Below are 23,651 nucleotides of genomic sequence, written 5' to 3'. Positions count from 1 at the left end.
TTTTTTCTTTTTTCTTTTTTTTCTTTTCTTCTTTTTTATCTTTAAAAGTTTGCTAGTACACATTCCAACACACATTTTTTCTAAGACTAACCCCGAAGTTGTCGAGAATCTCGCTTTCGGTAGAATTGGTATATTTGAGTTGTGCTTGGTTTCTTTTCTGTTGTGTAGGTATTCTAGAAAATTGAAAAAAAAAACAGTGGATGCGAACCAGATCTAAGGGTACACCGCAATTTGGGTTATTGATACATCATAGAAGAGGACAGAATTCATCTGTGATTGATACACATCAGGACTATCAGAGTCCAGTGAGAGAAAATCCAATTTTTAAAACAAATTTTGAGAGTAGTAGCAGTGATTCAGAAGCTGAGTCGATGGCCGAAAACAATAACAATGCTCCTCCTGCGGAAAAGTTCGGCGATACTGTCAGACCGGGAGTTGATCACCCGGGAAATTTCGCCTATGCTACGGATAACATCAGCATCCCATCTCACTACATCAGCTTGGTGAATGGTGGCACCTTGTTCCATGGCCGTGAAGACGAAGAGCCCATAAGCCACCTCAATGCATTCTATGAGTTGACCATGAACCATAGACCTGCGAATGTGCCACATGATAATATCAAGAGAGCTCTCTTTCCTTTTTCGTTGAGAGACAAAGCACGAGAGTGGTACGACTCACTTCCAGGGTACAATGTGGCGACTTTTGAAGATCTGAAATCCAAGTTTCTCCTGGAATATAATTCACCAATGAAGATCGAGAGATTGAGGGATGCCATCACATCTTTTCGGCAGCAAGATGATGAATCTTTTGCTGAAGCATGGAAAAGGTTTACTGAGATGTTGAGAAAGTGTCCTAGCCATGGTCTTGCTCCTGGCCGTGATCTTGTCAAATTTTACCAAGGCTTAAACAATGAACGCATGGGACTTATAAATGCAAGTACTGGTGGAGATCTTGATAATAAGACACATGAGGAAGTGAGGACACTGTTTCAAAAACTAGCATATAATCAAAGAAACTGGTACAATCCAAGGAGAGCGGTTGAGAAGAAAGGAAATACCTTTGGAGCTTCAGTAGAATCTGAAAGAATGACTGCGGTTGAGGCACAACTAGCTAATATTAGCACCCAAATGACATCGATGGTTAAAGCAGTATCTTCCATGCAGCTGAACCCACAACCTCAAGTTGTTGCAATGGTTAAATGTGGACTGTGCCAAGGTGGGCATCACACAGATCAATGTCAAATGATCCAATCCCAAGAAACAGTTGAAGATGTGAATTACATAGGCAATAACCGCCAAGGTTTTAGCCAAGGAGGTCAATTCAACAACAATAATCAGAACTGGAAGCCTCAACAACAAGGGAATTGGAATCAAGCTGGGTCAAGTAACAATGGTGGGTACCAATGGCGAAACAACTCCCAACCCCCTGGTTTTGATAAGAAACCATCACTAGAAGATCAGATGGGACAAATATTCGCTTTCATGTCAAGAGTCAAAAAGAGAATGATTTCTTCAAAGAGAAAACAATTGAGAAGTTTGGTCAGCTCGAGGCTTCTATGAGGAATTTGGAAACACAAATTGGGCAGCTTGCTACAGCTTCTCATACAAGAACTCCCGGCACCATTCCAAGTGATACAGTGCCCAACCCCAAGGGAAATGAACATTGCAAAGCAGTCACCTTGAGAAGCGGAAAAAATTTGGATTCAATGCCTTTAATGGACGACCAAGGTACTTCCGGCATCTCGCACGCAGGGGCGGATGAGATGTTAGGCTTACATTCCTCACACGCAGGGGTGGACGAGGCATGTAAGGGAAGTCCCGCGTTGGTGCAAGATGCCCAACATGGTCAAGAACAGGCTGCATCCGGCAGCAAGGAACAAGGCGATGGATCTAAGTTAAATGGAAGACTTACAGCAGGAGAGAAAGACAAAAAGGTCAATGAGACAGAACCTAAGAAGAGCAAGTCCAGTATTCCTAATGACATTCCACCGCCTCCATATCCATTCACGAGAAAGAAGCGAGTGCGGCAAGAAAAGAGTTTTGAGTGGATGATGAATGTGATTAGAAAGGTGAATGTAGACATCTCATTGGTGGATCTTTTCACCAATTTCCCGAGATTCTCCAAGTTCTTCAAAGACATGATGGCGAACAAGGAGAAACTTCAGGATGAGGGGATTGTGGCATTGAGCATGAATTGCTCACACCTGATATCTGGAATCATGCCGACGAAGAAAAGAGATCCAGGAGGTTGCATCATACCATGTGAAATTGGTAACACGATTTTCACAAAGTGTTTATTGGACCAAGGTTTAGGGATCTCACTGATGGCATTGAAAACTACTTGTGCCATTGGTTTGGAGGAAAGAATGGAGCCTATCGACATCACTCTACAATTGGCTGACCACTCCATAGTGAAGCCCACTGGAATTGTTGAGGATATCTTGGTTAAAATCGATAAGTTCATCATTCCCGTTGATTTTATTGTGCTCGACATGCCAGAAGATAGAGAAGTGCCAATTTTGTTTGGTAGACCATTTCTAGCAACGGGGGATGTATTGCTTGGAGCAAAGAATAACTCTGTTACATTCAGAATTAATGGTGAGCAACTGACCATCAATGTTGAGAAGGCCTATTTTGGTGGTGAAAGTGGTAAGGAAGCAAGAGAGGTGGTCACACTAGAGAGTCCGAAAGTGTAGACCGAGGATGAAGAAGGTCGAGCCAACGACTATTAAAAAAAGGCGCTGATTGGGAGGCAACCCAAGTCTTTTATTGTTCTTTTGTTTTTGCTTTCATATATTGGGGGTTTTGTTTGCTCAATTCTTTCCCTCAATATTTATTTTGAATTGAGCATTTTTTATTTTTTATTTTTGTTTTTTGTGTAGGAGTGAAGATGGAGGTCATATCTCTGTTGTTGGAAAAAAGAGTCGCCCAACCCACCCACCCATGAGCTCCACAATGACAGGGGAGTATCTTTATACCTACCTTATATTTGTCTTCTACCTTGAGGACAATGTAGAAATTAAGTTTGGGGGAGAGGGTTGAAATTCTGCTGTGTGCGCATGTTAGAATGATTTCCTATAGATTGTTACTTGCTCATACTTGTTGGGAGTCACTAAGTGGACTTCGCTTTTCTTGTGAACCTGTGCTATGAACTAAGTTGTCACTTACTTGCTTCTGGAGAACAAATAGTCTTACTTGTTAATTTAGGAAAGAGTAGTGTTCTTTGGTGTCTGATTTCTTGAGCTAAGGAGAGAGAACGATTTCGGTTTTGAAAAATGAGTTAAAAAATCTATATGGTTAATTTGCATAATTTGAGTAGGACTTGACTATATTTTGTTAATATCGATGCACAAAAATGATTTAGGCATTAGGAGTAAAAGCCTCATTGCCAAAATATCACATGCCTGACCCTACATGAACCCCTAGCGAGCCAGTTTGAGCTTTATAGCCTAATTTCTTTGTTAAAATTTAGAAGTCACTATACTAGCCTACATTATATATCATTTTGTTAGCCCTTCTTTTCAGTCCTTGTCACTAAAATTGAGGTGCTAGCACATCTTTGGGTAGTTGCTGTTGGTGGCAAGAAAAAAGGTCATAAGTTTAGATGCTTGTTATGTAATATCCAATTTGTGCTTGAGAAATAAAGTGCAAAGTTGCCAAAGAGAAAACGAAAGAAAAAAGAGGCAGCCTGTTCATAGAGAAAAAGCCAAGGCAAAAAAAAAATTCAAATTAGTGCTCGAAAGAAAGAAAAAAAAGTAGTAGCGTGATTTGTTATGTTGAAAAATCTTAAGTTTGGGGGTGGTGAGCTGTGGAAATTTCATTCTTAATTATTATAAAGCTTTGGGAGATGTTGTCCTATGAGATGTGCTAGTATTCTTGATTTTGGTGGAATGAGCTACTAACCAAATTTGATATCTCACCTTAACCAAAAGCCCCATTACAACCACAAATAAAGACCTTTTGATTTGTGCAAAGGTATTCACATTTTGTTGATGAGTTCTACTTTGAGTTTTGTGAAAAGACCAAATAGATTTAAAATAAAGAATAGTCGAATGAACTTCTTTTGACGATTTAGCAACGATGGTTTGAGACACTAGAGTCATTGCTTGGACTTGGATTGCTTGTTGGATAACTAGATCTTAGGGAGCTGATTTGTGTTCATACTTTCATTCTAAGTCATGTTCAAAGGATAATGTGGAGTTAGCTTAGGTAATCTCTTGACTTGTGAGAGTTTTTATGATATGAATTTGAGGATTTCATGAGTCTTGCCAATTTTTGAAAACTTTTGTGCTTGATTGCTTATCTTGCTCGAGGACGAGCAAAACTTGAGTTTGGGGGTATTTGATGTAAATCATTACTCCAAGATATCTCCTAATGTTTATATTAAATTATGTATCAATTAATTATTAAAGTTTAATTATTATTTATAATTGATATATGTACAAATTGGAGATATACGTGTTGCATATAGTTTGATTTGAGTTTGATTTGTTTTGAATGTAAAAGCTATACACGTATGCTAGAAATTAATTAAATAATATTTTAGTTGAGGATTTAGGGGATATGGGCGACTACTTCTATTTGGAAAAGGAGGAAAAAGAAAGATATAAAAAGGGGACGGCACTTTTGAGCAAGGGGGCAATTTTTGACGAGAGAAAACAGAGCATTGGACGATTGGAGAAGCCATTTTTTTTGGAGCAGAGTGCGGCACTTTCGAGAGAAAAAAACGTCAGAAGCTTGGAGGAAAATTCAGCCATCATCTACTCCAAATTTACTCCATGGTTTCTAGGGTTTTATCTCCATTTATCATTGTTCTTGGTTTAATTATGTTAGGCTAAGAATCTTGTGTTACTCCAAACACGTAGTATGACATTTTGATTTCGTGATTTATTCTATGCTCGTTTTTATCTCGTGTTCGTTATTACTACTTATTTGATTGAATGAATTTATTACTTTAGGTGCATCTTTAGTGATAATTCTATAGTCTTGATTTAATGCCTCTTCAGCTTGAATTGGGATGGATTGTGGTGGTAATAAATTATCAATTGGAATTGTTTAGATGACAACTTGATAATGGATTTTGATCTTAATTACAATTGTACTTTGAATCTCGCGCTTCCGTAGGGTTCTTAGGATTATTGAATTTGGTTTAAAGAGTAAGTGTTTATCTATTCTTTGACTAGTTGATGTTTAGCATGTTCAGTGCTTGCATGTTGATTTATTTTAAATTGTCCCAAACGTAAGAGATAAAATTGAATGCATAGGATTAATCCGTGTCTTGTTTACAAGTGTTTGGAGTAGCAATTGTCTCACTTGTGTTAAATTGAATTCAACTTTATTTTTCATCATTTTCAGAAAACAAACTTCAAACAAAAACATTCATCTTTATTGTTATTTTTATTTATTTGGAGTTAAACAAACTTACCTTCCCTGTAGATCGACACCTTAAATTACTACACACGAAGCTGTACTCTTGCAGTGAAGTGGTAATATTAGGGATAATTTTGTGAACTTGAGTGCATATCTATTCTGATTTAAAAAGACCTAAAATTACACATCAGTTATAGAGTCAGAAAAATAATTCATATTAACGTCTAATTTGAAGAAACAATAAAATCCAATGTCATTTTACAGTATCACCCATTGATGAAATAAAATGTTTGAAAACCCATATGTTAAATACGCACATAATTATAACAATGAAACATACTTTAAATCCAAAATTTATGACATGGCCACTACAGAAGCTCTGTAGCTTGCTATCATCTTTTCAACGTCGATCATCATTTTCTTGTTGTCTGTTGCATAATGTTTGGATGTCGATGTTTTATTGGAAAGGGAGTTGTGATTATTTTCGGCGAACTTCAACACAATACTTTTTAGCTCTTAAATACTGAAGCACACCCTTATATCTAGTCGATAGTCGACAATTCCAATGGCCTTCTCTCACCCATGTTGACTTCCATCTGAGAAAATAAACATTGCAGTCACTTATGACATAAAAGTGATACAAACATGACCTAATTCATATTTTTCACTTATGACATAGAAGTGATACAAACATGACCTAATTAATATATTGCTACTACATAACCCATAAAACTATTCCAATGCTAATCAGTGACCATACATTTATTTTAGGTGATTCCGAATTGAATGCAACTTATAGAAACATTAACAGTTTGTAAACATGACACAAATCTGTTACATATATGACCTAATACGTTTCTTGTATATGAAATGAAATTCTGAGAGACATTCTTAGTTTTTCTGTAAATCTATTACCTTTTAAAACATTGGATCCATCAATTGTGGGAGCCTTAGTAGATTCCTTTCCAATTTTTGGTGTTGCCATTTCATTTCCGATTGTGTTGTAAATTAAATGCCAATAGTTATTAATAAAAATTATTTTTCCAAGAAATTTAACTAAACCCACATTTAAGGTCATGTTACCCATTTCCAAAAAAAAATTAAAGTTCAGTTCACATTTCTCCATTACTGAAAAAGACATCTCGGTAAGTACCTTTTTCAGGACCATTCATATTTGCTTAGGCTTTCGCCTTTGCCATCAATGATTCCCTGTCAATTGTTCTTCAAAGTTCGCCAACCAGATTGAGCGGCTATTCGAACCACAACCAAGGTTAGAAAATTAGGGCAAAATTTAAAAATCCAAACAATCGACACAAAAATGACCCAAATCTAGGCGACCAAATACCATTTTTCGGAGGTTGGTTTTGTGCTTCTTTCTTGTTCACCTTCATCCTTTCATAAACTTGTGGACAACGAATAAAAATGCCAGAAATCGTGAATCAATTTTGACCCAAAAACTAAAAATAGAAGTTATTAGAAAGTTTTATTAACCTTTCCGTCCACGATCCCTGCTCCGGCAGAGCGAGTGGTCGTTGTCGCTAAAGAAGCGTCGCTGTTGAGAGATATCGTCGATTTCGCTAAAGCGTGTGAAATAAATTACTAGGGTTTTTTGGTTTAGGAGTGAATGGTTTTGTGTTATTTTCTTTGAAGAAATGATAAACCTTTTCTCTCTCTCACCTAATATCTAGCGTATGAAATGAAAATGTATTTTGCTGCCAATATTAATAAATGCCATAAAATCCGCCCACTAAAACGGTAGGTGACGGTTCCTAATTTTTTTTTTTCTAATTTACCCCTCTCATGACACAAATCCGTCTTACTATGACCCAACAAAAACGAGGAGTCATTCCAGATCATGGCCATTAATCTCAATATCTGACGGTCCATATATGGTCTGTATTTCTATACTTAAGGACTTTTTTTAGTAGATGAAAACCCTATATATATATATATATATATATATTATATATATATATTTGAATTCTTTTTATGTTCTTGCCTTTGTCTTTTAAGGTCACGGAGGAGCTGTGAGTATTTTAAGTTACTGTTTCTTTCTTTTTCAAAATTTGGTTTAGATGGATATCTTGTTGAATAGAGAGTATATACGTGGTGGCAGAGGAGTAACTTATTGAATTTTTGATTTCTTCTGACAGTGATGGAAAGAAATAGGCGTAGGTGGCAGGGAGTATATGTACTTTGTTTTAATCCTTGTCTTGTTTTGAGCATTTTTAATGTGAATCTTAGGCATTCAAGAAACATATGTTTGCCCCGGACTTGCTCTTGTAAATATTTTAATAATCCAAACAAACTCAACAAGAAATGAAACAATAAAAATGGTGGAAAAGGGAGAAGGTGAATGTGTTATGATTTAGATAGATGCTTGGAACCTAGGGACCTTCTACAAAACAATGAAGACAACCCAAGGCACCTTTCACCAAAGCAATAATCTAATGGTTCCACAAAACTAGCAACACAAGAACTAGAATTGCATACCTTAACATTCAATCTAAGCCCGGCAATAGATTAAAATGCAACCACAAGGGATTTTGATAAATCTTCAAAGATGAAGAGGAATGCTCACAATGGAGTCTTTGGTAGGTTTACAAAATGTTCAAAGCTGCTAGCAAAAACCCTAGACATGAGTATTTATACTAGAGGATAAAAGTGCTAAACGAAAGAGTCAAAAAGAGTTCAAAAATCGCAAGTCGCGCAAAAGGCCAGGTCGGGCGTTTTACCCTTGCAAAATCGCCAGCCCGCGCGTTTCATTCTGCATTGCGCGGCTTCAGTCAAACGGCCATATCTCTCTCATCCGAACTCCGTTTGGCGCTTGTGAGGTACCCACGCAAAGGTATTTCGACGATGAAGACGATGGTGGTCTTGAATCAGCATTTGTACACCGTATCAGTAGGAATATTGACGTTTGAACAGACCTCCACATTCGGCTTGACTCCTTGTCATGTCTCCACCCTCTTCTCGGACCCCAATCAACCCATGGCCCTCGACATCGTTCTATTCTATGATTGTGAATACATGGATTCACATCATCCTCTCCTTCTTTGTGTAAGGATTTGTCCTCAAATCCGGTTCTTTGGTTCATCATTAGGACACCCGGATTCACATCATCCCCTCCTTCTTTTGAAGGATTTGTTCTCAAATCCCTATCAAGTACACCTACAAAATCGAGCGAGTCCAAATCAAATATCATAGTACCGTACAAACGGTTGATTTCACTTTGGAACCAAAAAGACATTTCACTAACAAGGAGATGGTTCTCACAATCACAATCAACGAACCAACTTCCACTATCACATTCAAAATCGAATTTACCAATGAGAACAAAGGAGACCTCAATCTTAAGATCATTTTCTTGAAGCTTACAAGGAACCATACCAAGTAAAGAATCAGGGTTGTCAACGTGATGCTCACTTAATTTCTCCAACACTTTGAAAAAGTAATCATTATTATGAGAAGAATGTGACCAAAAATTATTATGCATAGCATGTAGGGTATGTTCAACACAAGACATGTGAACCTTGCAAAACACCACATGAATCTTGTAAAACATAACATCAATTAACATAAGGAACTTATCAAAATAAGCCCGCCGTAATTGCTCTAACAATTTCAAGACATGGGCACATACATGGGAACAAGACATTATTATGAATTTAGTCACAACATAACCCACAAAAGACATGTGAGTGGAAAAGTCCTTCCACAAAACGACCATAGAATATTCCAATCCCATTGAAGGGTTTTACCAGTTTCTAATAAAAGCATGTAGTAAACCAAGGAATAAAATCAACAATGTATGTACTCATCTTGGGTCTACTAGTTCCATTGACACACTTAAGAAACTCAAAATTTCCAACAAAAGAAAGTTTAGGTATCTTAGTATGTAAGGAGCTCATTCCAACATTCAAGCTAAAATCCTTAAGAGAAGTGACATTCCTATCAATGTATGGATATATCAAGAAAGGGTCAACATATGATGCAAAGATAGACTTAGCATTCAAAGATTCAAGCTCTTGATGCCACAAATCACCAATGACAAAGCTATCATCACAAGTCGGCTTTGCAAAATCAATCTTATTCACATGTGTCACTCTTGAATTTACAAACTCATGCTTTAAGTACAAGATAGGCTCAACATCGTTCAAATCAATTTTGCAAAGCAAGTTATTGTCCAACACATCAATCTTATCTAAGCACTTCAAAGAAACATCACAAGGAAGCAAGGATAGTGTACTTGAACCTTGGGCAATGAGTTCTTCGACTTGCTCTTGTTCCTCTTGATCATTTTTCGGTGAGGTAGTTTCCAAGCCATTTGCATCATGATGTCTCACTTCCATGTCTTCAATTTTACTCACTATAAAAGGCTCATCAACACAAAAAGAAATATAAGAAGTGTTAGTGGGTAAAAGTTTATATTTCTCACCGAGGGCAAAAGGCAAAGGATTATCTTGTGCCCACCCAAGGTTGACCTTATAATCTAACAAGCCACTTTTTTTTTCTCACATGCTTGTAGTTTTTCTCTCTTGATAGATTTGATTCACACTCACTCACCCCCACCACTCTCTCTTGGCTTTTGCATCTCACATTTTAGCCTTTTCTCACACTCTATATTTTCTTCTCTCTCTTGATCATTCCTTAAGTGTTCATTTACTTTTGCAATTTCATTTGGCTTCGTTTCCATGCTCAAGACTTGAAGGAATTTTAATGGCTCACGCTCATCTTCGTCTTCGACTATGTTAGACACGCCATCATTAAAAGTTGGGCGTGAGTCTTCTTCATGTAAGGTTGTGGATTCTTTTTCATCATTACATTGTTCTTCATCATTATCAGAAACAAAATCCACCATATGCTTGACACGCTCTTTAACAATGTGGTTAACATTGTCACACTTACTTTGAATCAAGCTCTTTGAAGGAGGGAAGTTGGATGACAACCACGACGAAACCTTCGTGTGATAGCTAGGATGAGATAAGTCCACCTTCTTTGGTGGGACACTTCTTCCGCTTGTGCCACAACCATAATGTCGAGAGTTTGAGCTCTGACTTGCTTTACTTGAGGTTTCTTCCCCCATTAACCACTCATGCACCTTATGATGACCATGATCCCTCATCCTCCTAGAGTGTGACTCTCCATGGAACTTTGGAACTCGTTCCCTTCTACTCCCTCTATCAAGTCCATTATCATGGTACCTTGACTTGTAGCCACTCCTATCATGTCTTTCTCGGTCACTAGGTGCTATGGAATGGTTATGCCTAACTCGATCTCTGAGGAGGGCTATATCCTCATGAAATGCCGTAAATCCTCCTTGCATAGCATTCACATTGTCCCGCACCTCGTGCATCTCCTTCATGATTGAGGAGAACATCTCTTCGATAGCAACATCGGATGGTGAGGAAACTTGATTTATAGGCGAGTCATGCCTAGAGTTCACCATTTCAAGTACCTACAAAACAAATTGCACAAGACTAGGGACAAGTCCCTTTTTGTTAGTAACACAAACAACACATACACCCGAGAATGAAGAATTTAATGAGGAGCTCACTTCCCATAATATGTACCCCTTTCCCCAAAACTCACACCCAATGTCGCTCGGAAGGCTTAGAAATTTTGGTGGCTATGATACTCTCCCTCACTTGCTCTCAACGATGATAATCCACAAGGGTAGCACAATTCACAAACAAGATATGCAACTATGCAAGTAATTACTAGTTCTAGAAGCCAAAAGATAAGTGAAAGTAAGGTGCTAGGCCAATGAGACAAATCAACAAACACTTTGTGTCCACAATTTCACCCAACAACAATAGACCCAACAATTGATGCAATCTTGGTCTACAACTTTGGAATAATCAATTTGACATACCAACAATATATATACCGATTTATAGCTAAATCCCATGGATATATTTTGAAGTATCTCTCTTTTTTTTCTTTTTTTTTGATAATTTTCTAACAATTACAAGAACAAGAACCAATGGCTCTTGATACCAAATAATGTGAATCTTAGGGATTCAAGACACATATGTTTGCCTCGGGCTTGCTCTTGTAAATATTTCAATAATCCAAACAAACCCAACAAGAAATGAAACAATAAAAATGGTGGAAAAGGGAGAAGGTGAATGTGTTATGATTTAGATAGATGCTTGGAACCTATGGACCATCTACAAAACAATGAAGACAACCCAAGGCAACTTTCACCAACGCAAGAATCTAATGGCTCCACAAAACTAGCAACACAAGAACTAGAATTACATACCTTAACATTCAATCTAAGCCCGACAATAGATTAAAATGCAACCACAATGGATTTTGATAAATCTTCAAAGATGAAGATGAATGCTCACAATGGAGTCTTTGGTAGGTTTACAAAATGTTCAAAGCTGCTAGCAAAAAACCTAGACATGGGTATTTATACTAGAGGATAAAAGTGCTAAACAAAAGAGTCAAAAAGAGTTCAAAAATCGCAAGTCGCGCAAAAAGCCCGGTCGGACGAACTCTCTGGAGTCGCGTCCAAAAAACTGTCAAAACGCCCGGTCGGGCGTTTTCTCCTTGCAAAATCGCCCGCCCGCGCGTTTCGTTCTGCATTGCGCGGCTTCAGTCAAACGGCCATATCTCTCTCATCCGAACTCCTTTTGGGGCGTGTGAGGTAGCCACGGAAAGGTATTTCGACGATGAAGACGATGGTGGTCTTGAATCATCATTTGGACACCGTCTCAGTAGGAATAGTGACGTTTGAACAGACCTCCACATTCGGCTTGACTCCTTGTCATGTATCCACCCTCTTCTTGGACCCCAATCAACCCGTGGCCCTCGACATCGTTCTATTCTATGATTGTGAATACATGGATTCACGTCAATTTTGGCATTTAATTTGAGGAAGAGGAATTAGTCTTGGGTATGCACACGTATGGTAGCTGGAAGCATATTTTATTTTAAGCTGTTGTTTCTTTATTTTTTTTCTTTTTTGGTTGCATATGTTTGTTTAGGCCAATGAATTGATTGGAATGGGTTTGGCTTTCTAAGAAAAGATGAAGGATAAATTGAGCACACACTTAGGATGAATGTATTGTTTTAAATTAATTTATTTTGCAAAGTCGGATTTTTGCATATCATGTTATTTCGAAAAGGGTGAGATTGCGCACGTTGTATGCGGTGGGAACAGAAAGTGATTGAGGAGTAAGCTTTGAAGGGGTTGGCAGCGGAAGCGTGCATGTTCTAACGGATCACATAATTTGATCTATTTAGTAGTTTATCTAGACAAAATCTATTCGCGTAATTATCACATGTATCATGCTCATAACTTGAATTAAAACATGCTTTAGCATATAAAATCCCTAAAACATGCTTACTACGGAATTATCCAATTTACCTCGTTGATTCAATCAAGAATTGATGATGGATTGCTCCGTCTCCTCGTGAAGATCTTCAGTACTCGACCTCGGATCTTCTGACTGGTGTCCCGGACTGTATACTGATATTTGTGTGGGCAAATCTCACCAGAATACTAGGACTCGAATAATGAAGACAGAACTCAGCTCACGGAAGAAGTAATTTTCGAACTCTCTCTCTTTATAGGGGGATAGGCGTGCACACGGTTCAGGAACCGTCGGTTCCGGTTCATGAACCGGCGGTTCACGGTTCATGAAATGCATGAACCGGAACCAGCCCGCCTAGAGTCCCGGCGGTTTCGGTTCCGCTTCAAAAAACCGGCGGTTCAAGTGGCGGTTCAAAACCGCCGGTTTTCGGCCTGAACCGGCGGTTCCGGGCAAGTTCGGCGGTTCGGCCAATTTTTTTTTTTATTTCTCGATTAAATTACGACTCAAACGTGTAATATTTATTCAACTTAAAATTAAATTACATTTCACTTTCGAAAGTTGTATCATTATATACAGTGTTCCCCTTTTTCGTAGGTGAGTTTTGGTGATGAGACAGCTATTTTGTTTTGCATTAATTGTATTTGTTTATCCATGAAATGTGAGTAAATAAAATTCAAAAAAGTACGATGAAAGTTGCAATTTTATTGAAATTACACGTTTACAAGTTACAACAATTACAAATCGAAAAATTTAAATACAAGTTACAACAATTACAACTTTACAAGTTACAACAATTACAAATCGAGACTACTACTAGTCAACAACGAAGCTAATTAAAAATGACAAAAAAGACTTAGAAGTTCTTATTAAAAAAATTATAAGTATATATACTCCTAATCGGCGAAGGAGATCTTTCTACATAACTAAATTAAGGACACCTTTAGCAATTCAACTTTAAATGTTGAGTTTAGTCTAACAATCAACAATTATAGTAGAATTGTCAAAAGTTTACCGGATTTAGCCGTATAGATAAATCTACTTCATCGACTAGTGTATATACAAATACAATTATGTAATTGTATTTGCATATTTTTAAAATAGAAACAAATGGGAAAAAAGAAATAAAGGAAAAAGGACTTGAACTCAACTTAAATTTTAAATTTAAGTTGAGATGCCTACGTATCCCCAATGCTCATTTGCATTAGGGAATCAAAGCCCACGTAGTTCTCTTACCTTACTTACCTATTTGGCTTGGCCGGCGGTGGCTTACGGTTGGCCTACGATTCATCCCCGGTGAATTCATCTTGTGATCCCTCCTGACGATCATCCCAATCATTTTCTTGTTCTCTGACGTCGGCTTTGGCCCAATCATCAAGTAACATCACGGCTTCCATATTTTTCGCCGAGAGCTTACTTCTTGATTCATCCAACACAAGCGAGCCAATACTAAAGCGGACTCGACGGCAACAGTGGAAGCCGGAACAGAGAAAATCTCCTTGGCAATTGACGCAAGGATGGGAAAATATTTCTCGTGGGTTCCCCACCAATTGAGGACGTCGATTTGGGCAGGAGGACTAGGACCTTCATCACCAAATGAAAAGAGTGAATCGAAATATAAATCCAATTCACTTACCAAACCTGAGCTCCTTCCGTCGGTGCTGTAGCTGTATAGGTCAGCTAGTTGGGACGCGGCGTCGGGGTCATCATAATCGGCTTGAAATGCAAAGCCATAGTTATGTTGTGGAGGAGGGGGTGTTCTGACTTGTTGGGTGTTGTTATACTTGGTTTCATATTCGGTGTAGAGAGCGGGCAAGTTATACTCGAAGGTTTGTTGGACAATGGACCGGTTCGGGAGGGTTATTTGAAAGGTTTCTGAGAGGTCTACTCCAAATTCGTCACTGGTATCAGATTAGATTTCTTGAAGGTGGCCAAGATCAATTGAACTCAAATTGTTATAATAAAACTCCAAAATCCTAGAGGTACCGACTAATTTCCATTTTGGATCCAATACCTTTGCAATAAAAAACACGGTTGGAACCTCACTGAAATACTTGAGCCATTTTTCAATCATGTAATATAAGACACACATTAGCTCAGGGGAAGAGGAAGCATTTTTCATTGCAGTTTTAAAACCAAGGGATATGTACATGCAATGCTCTAAAACACGAACAGCAGTGTAGTAATAAACAGCCGACAATTCAACAATGGCATTTTTAAAATTTTTAAACAATTTAAATAAAGCCACACTGTGTTCCTAACAACTATGCGAAAGATATAAATCATGAACGGGATAGGTTCTATAAAAATCACATAAAGCATCTTTATGTGTTAAAGTAGAATTCAGACAATCATATGTCGAATTCCATCTATGAGACACATCCATAGTAAAATTCGTATACCTGACATTCTTTTGATGGCAATATTTCTTCCATCCTTTGCCAATAGCTGGCTTTTGATGGATTAATCTAACTGCAGTTCTAATAGGAGAAACATGTTTTTGCCATAATTCAAGCGCATCTTGTACACATAAATTTAAAATATGACAAATGCATCGTTGATGAAAATACTTACCTCCAATTATCGGTGTACAAGCCGCAATCAAATCGCCAATACTTGCGGTGTTGGCAGTTCCATTATCAAAACCGATAGAAAATATCTTGTTGCATAATTGAAACTCATTTAAAACTTGTATAATCAAAGAAGCAATTTCGGGTGCAGTGTGTGAAGTTTCAAATTCTCTAAAACCTATTAAACGCCTGTTTAAAGTCCAACTATTGTCCACAAAGTGAACCGTAATGCCCATGTATAAATGACGGTTAAAACAATCTATCCACACATCGGAGCAAATGTTCACTCTGTGGCCCAAGTTGACTAAATAACGTGATAATTCTACCTTTTTCTCCAAACATTGCCGAACAGTAGATCGTTACACGGTCATTCTACCAATTCTCTTTCATCATAGTCAGAAGAAATCAAAAAATTCAATAAGTTACTCCTCTGCCACCACGTATATACTCTCTATTCAACAAGATATCCAACTAAACCAAATTTTGAAAAAGAAAGAAACAGTATCTTAAAATACTCACAGCTCCTCCGTGACCTTAAAAGACAAAGGCAAGAACATAAAAAGAATTCAAATATATATATATATATATATATATATATATATATATAGAGAGAGAGGATTGTATTCAATGTCGAACCAATTTTAAATGCCGAACTAGAGAACAAATCTTATGCATCCATTCTTATAATCTTGTGGTCTTAATTAATTCAATTAAATATTACCTAATTCTATTATAATATACCGAAATTAGAGTCTGGAGGATTCTTTTGTAATTCTCATTCATGCGGTTATTATGTTTCCATAATTAAAGCAATGGAAATGTGAGAAAAAATCGCTACACAATCAAGCTGCTAACTTGGATTTAATTAAATCAACAAATCAATTCCATCCCAATATTTCACTAGCCTATCCCATTATTGAAATTGTTATAACGTGATCTTGTTCTATCGAATATTTAACCACCACTACGCCAAGAACTGGGACGCCAATGGACGACTTGAACAATCCTCCACAATTGAATTTTCGCAGGAAGCAACAAACGTAGAGGGTTCAATCAACGAGATTCAGATATTGTCTGCTACACCCATCGCTCACGATTGGGGTTTCATCTCTATTAATTCACATCTCCATCATCAACATACATCTACAATTACATCTTCATTGTCAAGTCACGCCTATAATTTCACGCAATTCATGAGTCTTCAATTGATCATTGGGTTCAATTCTAACACCAGAAAACCAAGAGGTTGAATCCGAAGTTAAATTTATTCAGTTTAAAAAGAAATCATTGCATTATATAACTCATTAAAAAAGAAAACGTGATGGTTATGGGGAGTGGTTGTTGTGTTATATAACTTCATCTTTTAATCAAATGTTTTCATCTTTTAATGTAATGAATTCACCCGAGAAGTGGAAACATTTCAGTTAAAATGAAATAAATTTCAACAACCCATAATAAAATAACTTCATCTTATGATATTATTTCTTCATCTGATTAGGAATTACTTCATCTTATATTATGATCAATTCACCTTATACATTTAAAACGAATCAGGTTTGAACCATCGAAAAAAAATCAAAACTCATATCTTGAAGATCACTAAGAAATCTCGAATTGAGAATTAGTTCCACAATACTAGCAATTTGATTCACTATAATACATAAACAGTTCAAACCAATTGAAGTTTAGTAGAACCAAATAGATAATCAGTGTGTGAACCGAATAAGATTTCAAATACATATATAAAATCTCATTTGATTGAGTTAATATGCAATGAAAATGGATAGTGTATGAATTAATCTTCTTGTTTTGACTTTCGCAAACAACGCATCCGTTTTTTCCCTTCATATGCGATTGCGCACTTGGCCTTGACATTCCTCCTCGCAACAGGCTTCTTGGCATCACACTTCTGATTTAATACAATTGAAAATACCCATATTAATCAAACATTCAAAATTTAAACCTCCCCAAAAAATAATACTAATAACTTCATATTCTAATTTAATCCCTCCAAAAAAGTAACTTCATAATGTAACAATAATTTCATCTTATACACTTATTACTTCATCTTTTTATTTAATAACTTCATAATATAATTTAAATTTCCAAAAAAATAATCCAAATTTGAATTAAATCACATCATATAACAATGTAAAAACTTCATCATACCCTTAAAGTACTTCATCTTATATTATAATCATTCATCTCTTGAATAGTTTTCATGCACTTCAAAAAATAAGAACCAAAACAATAAAAATAATTGAAGACAAAAACTGAATAATCCTATGTTGTAATCTAAAGACAACAATCACTACAACTTTATAATGAAAACAATTAAAAAACAATCGAAATTTGAACCAAAAAGAACAGAAGCCATGGCAAATCACTACAACTTTATGTTGCAAAATTAAATAACAAATTAACATATCTAAAATTCATATTAAATGTACCAAAAAAGAACAGAAGACAGCCAAATTCAATAAAATTCACAAATATAGTAACTAATCACTTCATACTTGAATCACATTTCTTCATCGTACAATGTAGTCACTTCAATATACAATCAAATTTAAGGTCAAACACATTGGTAACTGGGAGGCTATTACCATTTTCATATGGACAAACACAAAATAAATAACAAAAACAGAATGCACCACAAATCGAATGTAATTTTATGTTAAATGGACTGTATTGATGAACTCTAGAGTTCATACCTGTATCGGTAAACCCAAAGCTAATCCAACAACTAAAAATATGTAATCTCTCCAACATATAATCAGATTCATTCATCATATGATGTAATCAATTCATCGGGTAATTACATTTATAGTATAACTCAACCGATCATCATTTCAGCATAATCCAATACAATTGACAAAAGAACAAATATACATGATCACTTCATCATTTAGCCACATTGCTTCATCGTATGGAAAAATTACTTCATTATTTAATCATATTTTGGGTACAACATAATGTTCAGTTGCAGCAAAATACCTTATTCATCATATAAACATATTTCTTCATGCTATAATCTAATCACTTCATCATATAATCATATTTATGGTTAAATCACAACGTCCAATTAAAGAATACTACAAGATTACATCAAAAAAATTTGCAGAACTGGAGAAGACCCACATTGATAACTTAAACAGTAGGAAATTGAAGAAAAAACAAATACTTTTGCAAACTAAAATAAAAAAAAGGGAGCACAAAAATCATAGAGAAACCTGCGGTTAACTCACCCGAATTTTCTAGTTCATTCGACTGAGAATTTGTACTTTGTTTCTCCTTGTGAGAACATCCAGTTTTAAGGTTCGAAATTAACTACCGACCAACTAAATTGGAGAAAAAAAAGAATTAAAACCTATTAAAGATGAAGTGAATTGTATGCAATCAGAAATTACCAGTACGAGATAAGCCCTTAGACCGCAACAGTCGCTCATCTAAAACCAAATGATTCTGAAATTAATTCGGTTTCTTGCTTATAATGAATAAGAGTGTAGAATAGCAGGTCGATACTTTTGATTTTCGACTGCCTCGTGTCAACCATTGTGTGAATTGGATGGTGAAGACAATGACGTGAGGCAGAACTCTTTGAATCGTTGATGGCAGAAGACAAATGATGGCAGATTTCTCTGAATCGTCGACCAGTTAGAGAGAATAGAGCGGTGGGAGAAGAGGGAAGTTGATTGGGTGAATCTGATTTACCCTAAAATAACAACCAAAATGACTCCTCTACCCCTTGGCTGAACTAATTAATTAACCGGATGAATGAGGGAATTAAGATAAAGTATCTTTAATCTCAACCATTAAAATTTAAATCTAATAGTCAATATTTAGTCTCTAGTTCTACACTGAGGAGGTGTTGGGTATTTAAAGGGACCCTATATATATATATATAGGGTTTTCATCTACCAAAAGAAGTCCTTAAGTATAGAAATACAGACCATAAATGGACCGTCAGATATTGAGATTAATGGCCATGATCTGGAATGACTCCTCGTTTTGTTGGGTCATAATAAGACGGATTTGTGTCATGTGAGGGGTAAATTATGAATAAAAAAAATTAGGAACCATCACCTACCGTTTTAATGGGCGGATTTTATGGCATTTATTAATATTGACAGCAAAATACATTTTCATTTCATACGCTAGATATTAGGTGAGAGAGAGAAAAGGTTTATCATTTCTTCAAAGAAAATAATACAAAACCATTCACTCCTAAACCAAAAAACCCTAGTAATTTATTTCACACGCTTTAGCGAAATCGACGATATCTCTCAACAGCGACGCTTCTTTAGCGACAACGACCACTCGCTCTGCCGGAGCAGGGATCGTGGAGGTAAAGGTTAATAAAACTTTCTAATAACTTCTATTTTTAGTTTTTGGGACAAAATTGATTCATGATTTCTGGCATTTTTATTCGTTGTCCACAAGTTTATGAAAGGATGAAGGTGAACAAGAAAGAAGCACAAAACCAACCTCCGAAAAATGGTATTTGGTCGCCTAGATTTGGATCATTTTTGTGTCGATTGTTTGGATTTTTAAATTTTGCCTTAATTTTCTAACCTTGGTTGTGTTTCGAATAGCCGCTCAATCTGGTTAGCGAACTTTGAAGAACAATTGAGAGGGAATCATTGATGGCAAAGGCGAAAGCCTAAGCAAATATAAATGGTCCTGAAAAAGGTACTTACCGAGATGTCTTTTTCAGTAATGGAGAAATGTGAACTGGACTTTAATATTTTTTTTTGGAAATGGGTAACATGACCTTAAATGTGGGTTTAGTTAAATTTCTTGGAAAAATAATTTTTATTAATAATTGTTGGCATTTAATTTACAGCACAATCTCGGAAATGAAATGGCAACACCAAAAATTGGAAAGGAATCTACTAAGGCTCCCACAATTGATGGATCCAATGTTTTAAAAGGTAATAGATTTACAGAAAAAACTAAGAATGTCTCTCAGAATTTCATTTCATATACAAGAAACGTATTAGGTCATATATGTATCAGTTTTGTGACATGTTTACAAACTGTTATTGTTTCTATAAGTTGCATTCAATTTGGAATCACCTAAAACAAATGTATGGTCACTGATTAGCATTGGAATAGCTTTATGGGTTATGTAGTAACAATATATGAATTAGGTCATGTTTGTATCACTTCTATGTCATAAGTGAAAAGTATGAATTCATGTTTGTATCACTTTTATGTCATAAGTGACTGCAATGTTTATTTTCTCAGATGGAAGTCAACATGGGTGAGAGAAGGCCATTGGAATTGTGGACTATCGACTAGATATAAGGGTGTGCTTCAGTATTTAAGAGCTAAAAAGTATTGTGTTGAAGTTGGACGAAAATAATCACAGCTCCCTTTCCAATAAAACATCGACATCCAAACATTATGCAACGGACAACAAGAAAATGATGATCGACGTTGAAAAGATGATAGCAAGCTACAGAGCTTCTGTAGTGGCCATGTCATAAATTTTGGATTTAAAGTATGTTTCATTGATATAATTATGTGCGTATTTAACATATGAGTTTTCAAACATTTTATTTCATCAATGGGTGATACTTTAAAATGACATTGGATTTTATTGTTTCTTCAAATTAGACTGTAATATGAATTATATTTCTGACTCTATAACCAAGGTAAAATATGATGGTTGTTTGATCTTTTCTGAAAAGTAAAAACACAGTATAAGATGACTCTATGTCATACTTCCTACATGTTAGAGTCATTTTGAGTAAAAAAGATAAAAATAAAATCATTAATTTGTTGTGGGAATTTTTGTACAATAACGAAGCAACTTGTGAGAAAAAGTTAATTATGTAAATTAGCAGTTCATGTCATAATATATGCATGTAAAAGTCATAATAAGCATAATCAGGCAAAAAAATAATAGTATATGAGAATTCATACATTGGGTCATAATAAATAAATATTTGGGTCATAGCATCGTATGGTTAATTTGTGTCATAATAAACCAACATTTGGGTCATTATATAACACTAAGGATGTCACGACCGCACTTCCTAAGGATAGAAAGTACGGTGAGTCGCGACTAATGGGGGAATAAAGAAGCGGGGAAAAAAGGGGAAAACAATTAAGGGGTAAGATATGTAGATCAAAAGATGAACTTTATTACCAAATTATAGTCTGAAATAACGAAGCAACAAAGTTCGTAGGAAAAATAGTCCAACAGAATAAAGATAACATCAGAGTTCTAAAACTTGACGTAGCGGAAGCATTTGAGAGTTAGCTACTACTATGTATGAAGACACAATAGCAACCGGAATGTTTATTGAATATGGTCTTTGTCCAAATGCTCAACATCCTCCGTCCCCCGTCCACGCTCAACCTGGACATAGGGAAAACATATGCAGGGGCTGAGTACTTGATGCACTCAGTGAACTCATGCCCAAAATACATTTCATCAATAAAGTTATGTCAAGCCACCGTTGAGTGAAACTCGGGTTTTACTTAAAAAATGCCGAGAAACACTAAAATCATTTCCATAAAAAGGTGCCTGCAGGCAATTATCATCGTCATCCCCCATCATGTACCATATCTGAACCATCATGTGAAATGAGAATGTGGCCACAAACTCGATCACTGGACCGGCCGACCCAAGGGACGGCTCACGATCCCCATCAGTGCACTAGTCTGAGTAGGGACTCACTCCCTAGTCAGACCCGAATTCGTTAACCATCAAAGTCTAGTAGGACATTATCCTAGTAGACAATCAGATAGGCAATTCAAAACATAAAATACGGCATGACATAGCATTTAAACCACCCTTATCTCACCATATACATATCATTGCAAATAAAAGAGTTTAAGTAATAGAGCCCACCTCAAAAGCTTAGTAGTTTCCTTAACAACTTCTCGAACCGACTTTAACGAGCGTGCGAACAACCTTTTTGAGAAAATTAAAGTACACATTAATCTCAAGAAGGAAAACATTTAGAATGCATGCACTCTAATTAAAGTCTTTTATCTCGTTTCTCGGTTTTCCGTGCATTTTTTATTATTCGGCGGCCGCCCAAGGCGTCGCCGGTCGGCCGCTTACACCAATACTTCCTTCGTTGGCTCCTCGTATTTTCCACCACGGTGTCGAATTAAATTCCCGAAATTAAAGAAGCGCATAATTAAATTATCGCAATTATTTCCATTCGAAATTATATTTATTTCGGACTTGAGATATATTATTCATCCTTGACATTAATCAAGAATTACTTAAGTAATTCCCCACAATTAATTATTGGCTCAAAGATTTATTTAAAAGCCTAAAAGCTTAATTATTTCCCCACCTTATACCTCCAATTTACATTTTAAAGCCCAAACAATTAAATGGAGCCCAAACAATTTACCTCCCTATTCTACTCCCTCTCTCGACAAAATCGGCACAAATCCTCCCAATTCCCCGTCGGTTTTCTCCAATTCGCAGGCTGCCCCATCGTCGTTCCACCGTCGACATCACGATGTCGCTGCTGTCTCGCCAAGAAGACGCGATGCCGCTGCTGCTGTCAGAAAGGTGCCGCCACCGGTCAGCCCTCCCCCCTGCAGCGATTCGCGCCTCTGCTGTCCAATCATCTCGCCGGAGGTCGCCGTCGCAGTCGTGGAGTTTCTCCTCCAGCAGAGCAGCGGCGAGCTTCCATAGAATCGAGAGGCACTCCTCGTCATCGCCGGGTCAGGCCGCGGCAGAAGACGCAGCGCCTTCGCCGTCTGCAGTTCGTCTCTACTGTGGTCAGCTCGCTGTTCGAACAGTCCCGAAACGACACCGCGCAGCCCCGAAACCAACCCGAACAATCCCGAAACGTCCGGCAAGATAAGTTTCTTTTACAATTATGTTAATTCGATTAATCACAGTGAGAGTTTCATTAGATGTCCGATTGGTGTGTTCGATTGATTGTGTTATTGATTGAGTTACTTGTGGGATTAACGTGTAATGATATGCTATGTGTATAACCGATCAAAGAGAAAGGGAGTATACCTTCGTTACTATGAACTCGGTTGAGGAAATTGGTAGGGATGAAAGAAATGGCTCCTTAACTTGGCGGTTTGTTTCTTGGCTTGTATGAGATTGAAACAGAAAGGCAGCAGTTCCTCCCAATGTCTCTCTCGGCTCTCTCTCTATTTGTGACTTGAAATTGCAGATTGTGAAAGTGTGTGTTGTGAGGTGTTAGGGGAGGAGATAAGTGAAGGATCTTGATGTATTTAATTTGTGTGACCTTTGATTTTAGAATTGAAGTTGGAAGATGGAAAGTCATGGAAGATGGAAGATCATGGAAGATGGAAGCTCATGGAATCATGGAAGTAGGTGTTCCATTTCATGCGAAGGAGGGATTGGGCTTAAAAAAATATCTCCCACAACT

General features: G+C 36.8%; 1 protein-coding gene, 1 long non-coding RNA gene and 1 other non-coding gene across 3 annotated transcripts; 1 reads left to right on the top strand and 2 right to left on the bottom strand.

Moving 5' to 3' along the window:
* Nucleotides 1-758: 758 nt before the first annotated feature.
* On the bottom strand, nt 759-865 carry LOC121742819. Its single transcript, XR_006038155.1, has one exon. It is a non-coding gene; the product is annotated as a small nucleolar RNA R71 (small nucleolar RNA).
* A 690-nt stretch (nt 866-1,555) lies between these two features.
* Nucleotides 1,556-2,695, top strand: LOC121810573. The gene is made up of 2 exons (XM_042211337.1): nt 1,556-1,727; nt 1,851-2,695. The coding sequence occupies exons 1-2, from the start codon at nt 1,556-1,558 to the stop codon at nt 2,693-2,695; spliced, it is 1,017 nt and encodes a 338-aa protein (XP_042067271.1).
* Nucleotides 2,696-5,715: 3,020 nt separating this feature from the next.
* On the bottom strand, nt 5,716-7,029 carry LOC121741339. Its single transcript, XR_006037837.1, has 3 exons — nt 6,715-7,029; nt 6,523-6,619; nt 5,716-5,965 (listed from the first exon to the last, which is right to left on the bottom strand). It is a non-coding gene; the product is annotated as an uncharacterized LOC121741339 (long non-coding RNA).
* Nucleotides 7,030-23,651: the final 16,622 nt, after the last annotated feature.

Source organism: Salvia splendens, chromosome 7 (genome assembly GCF_004379255.2).
Source record: "Salvia splendens isolate huo1 chromosome 7, SspV2, whole genome shotgun sequence".
Lineage (NCBI taxonomy): Eukaryota > Viridiplantae > Streptophyta > Magnoliopsida > Lamiales > Lamiaceae > Salvia > Salvia splendens.
The sequence above is the reverse complement of the archived record's forward strand: the minus strand, read 5'-3'. Positions and strand labels throughout refer to the sequence as shown.

Bases quoted from the DNA above. Each gene is read 5' to 3' on its own strand.
- LOC121810573 (XM_042211337.1), top strand. From the start codon at position 1,556: ATGAGGAATTTGGAAACACAAATTGGGCAGCTTGCTACAGCTTCTCAT. The intron at 1,728-1,850 runs GTACTTCCGGCA...AACATGGTCAAG, and splicing joins GCCTTTAATGGACGACCAAG to AACAGGCTGCATCCGGCAGC.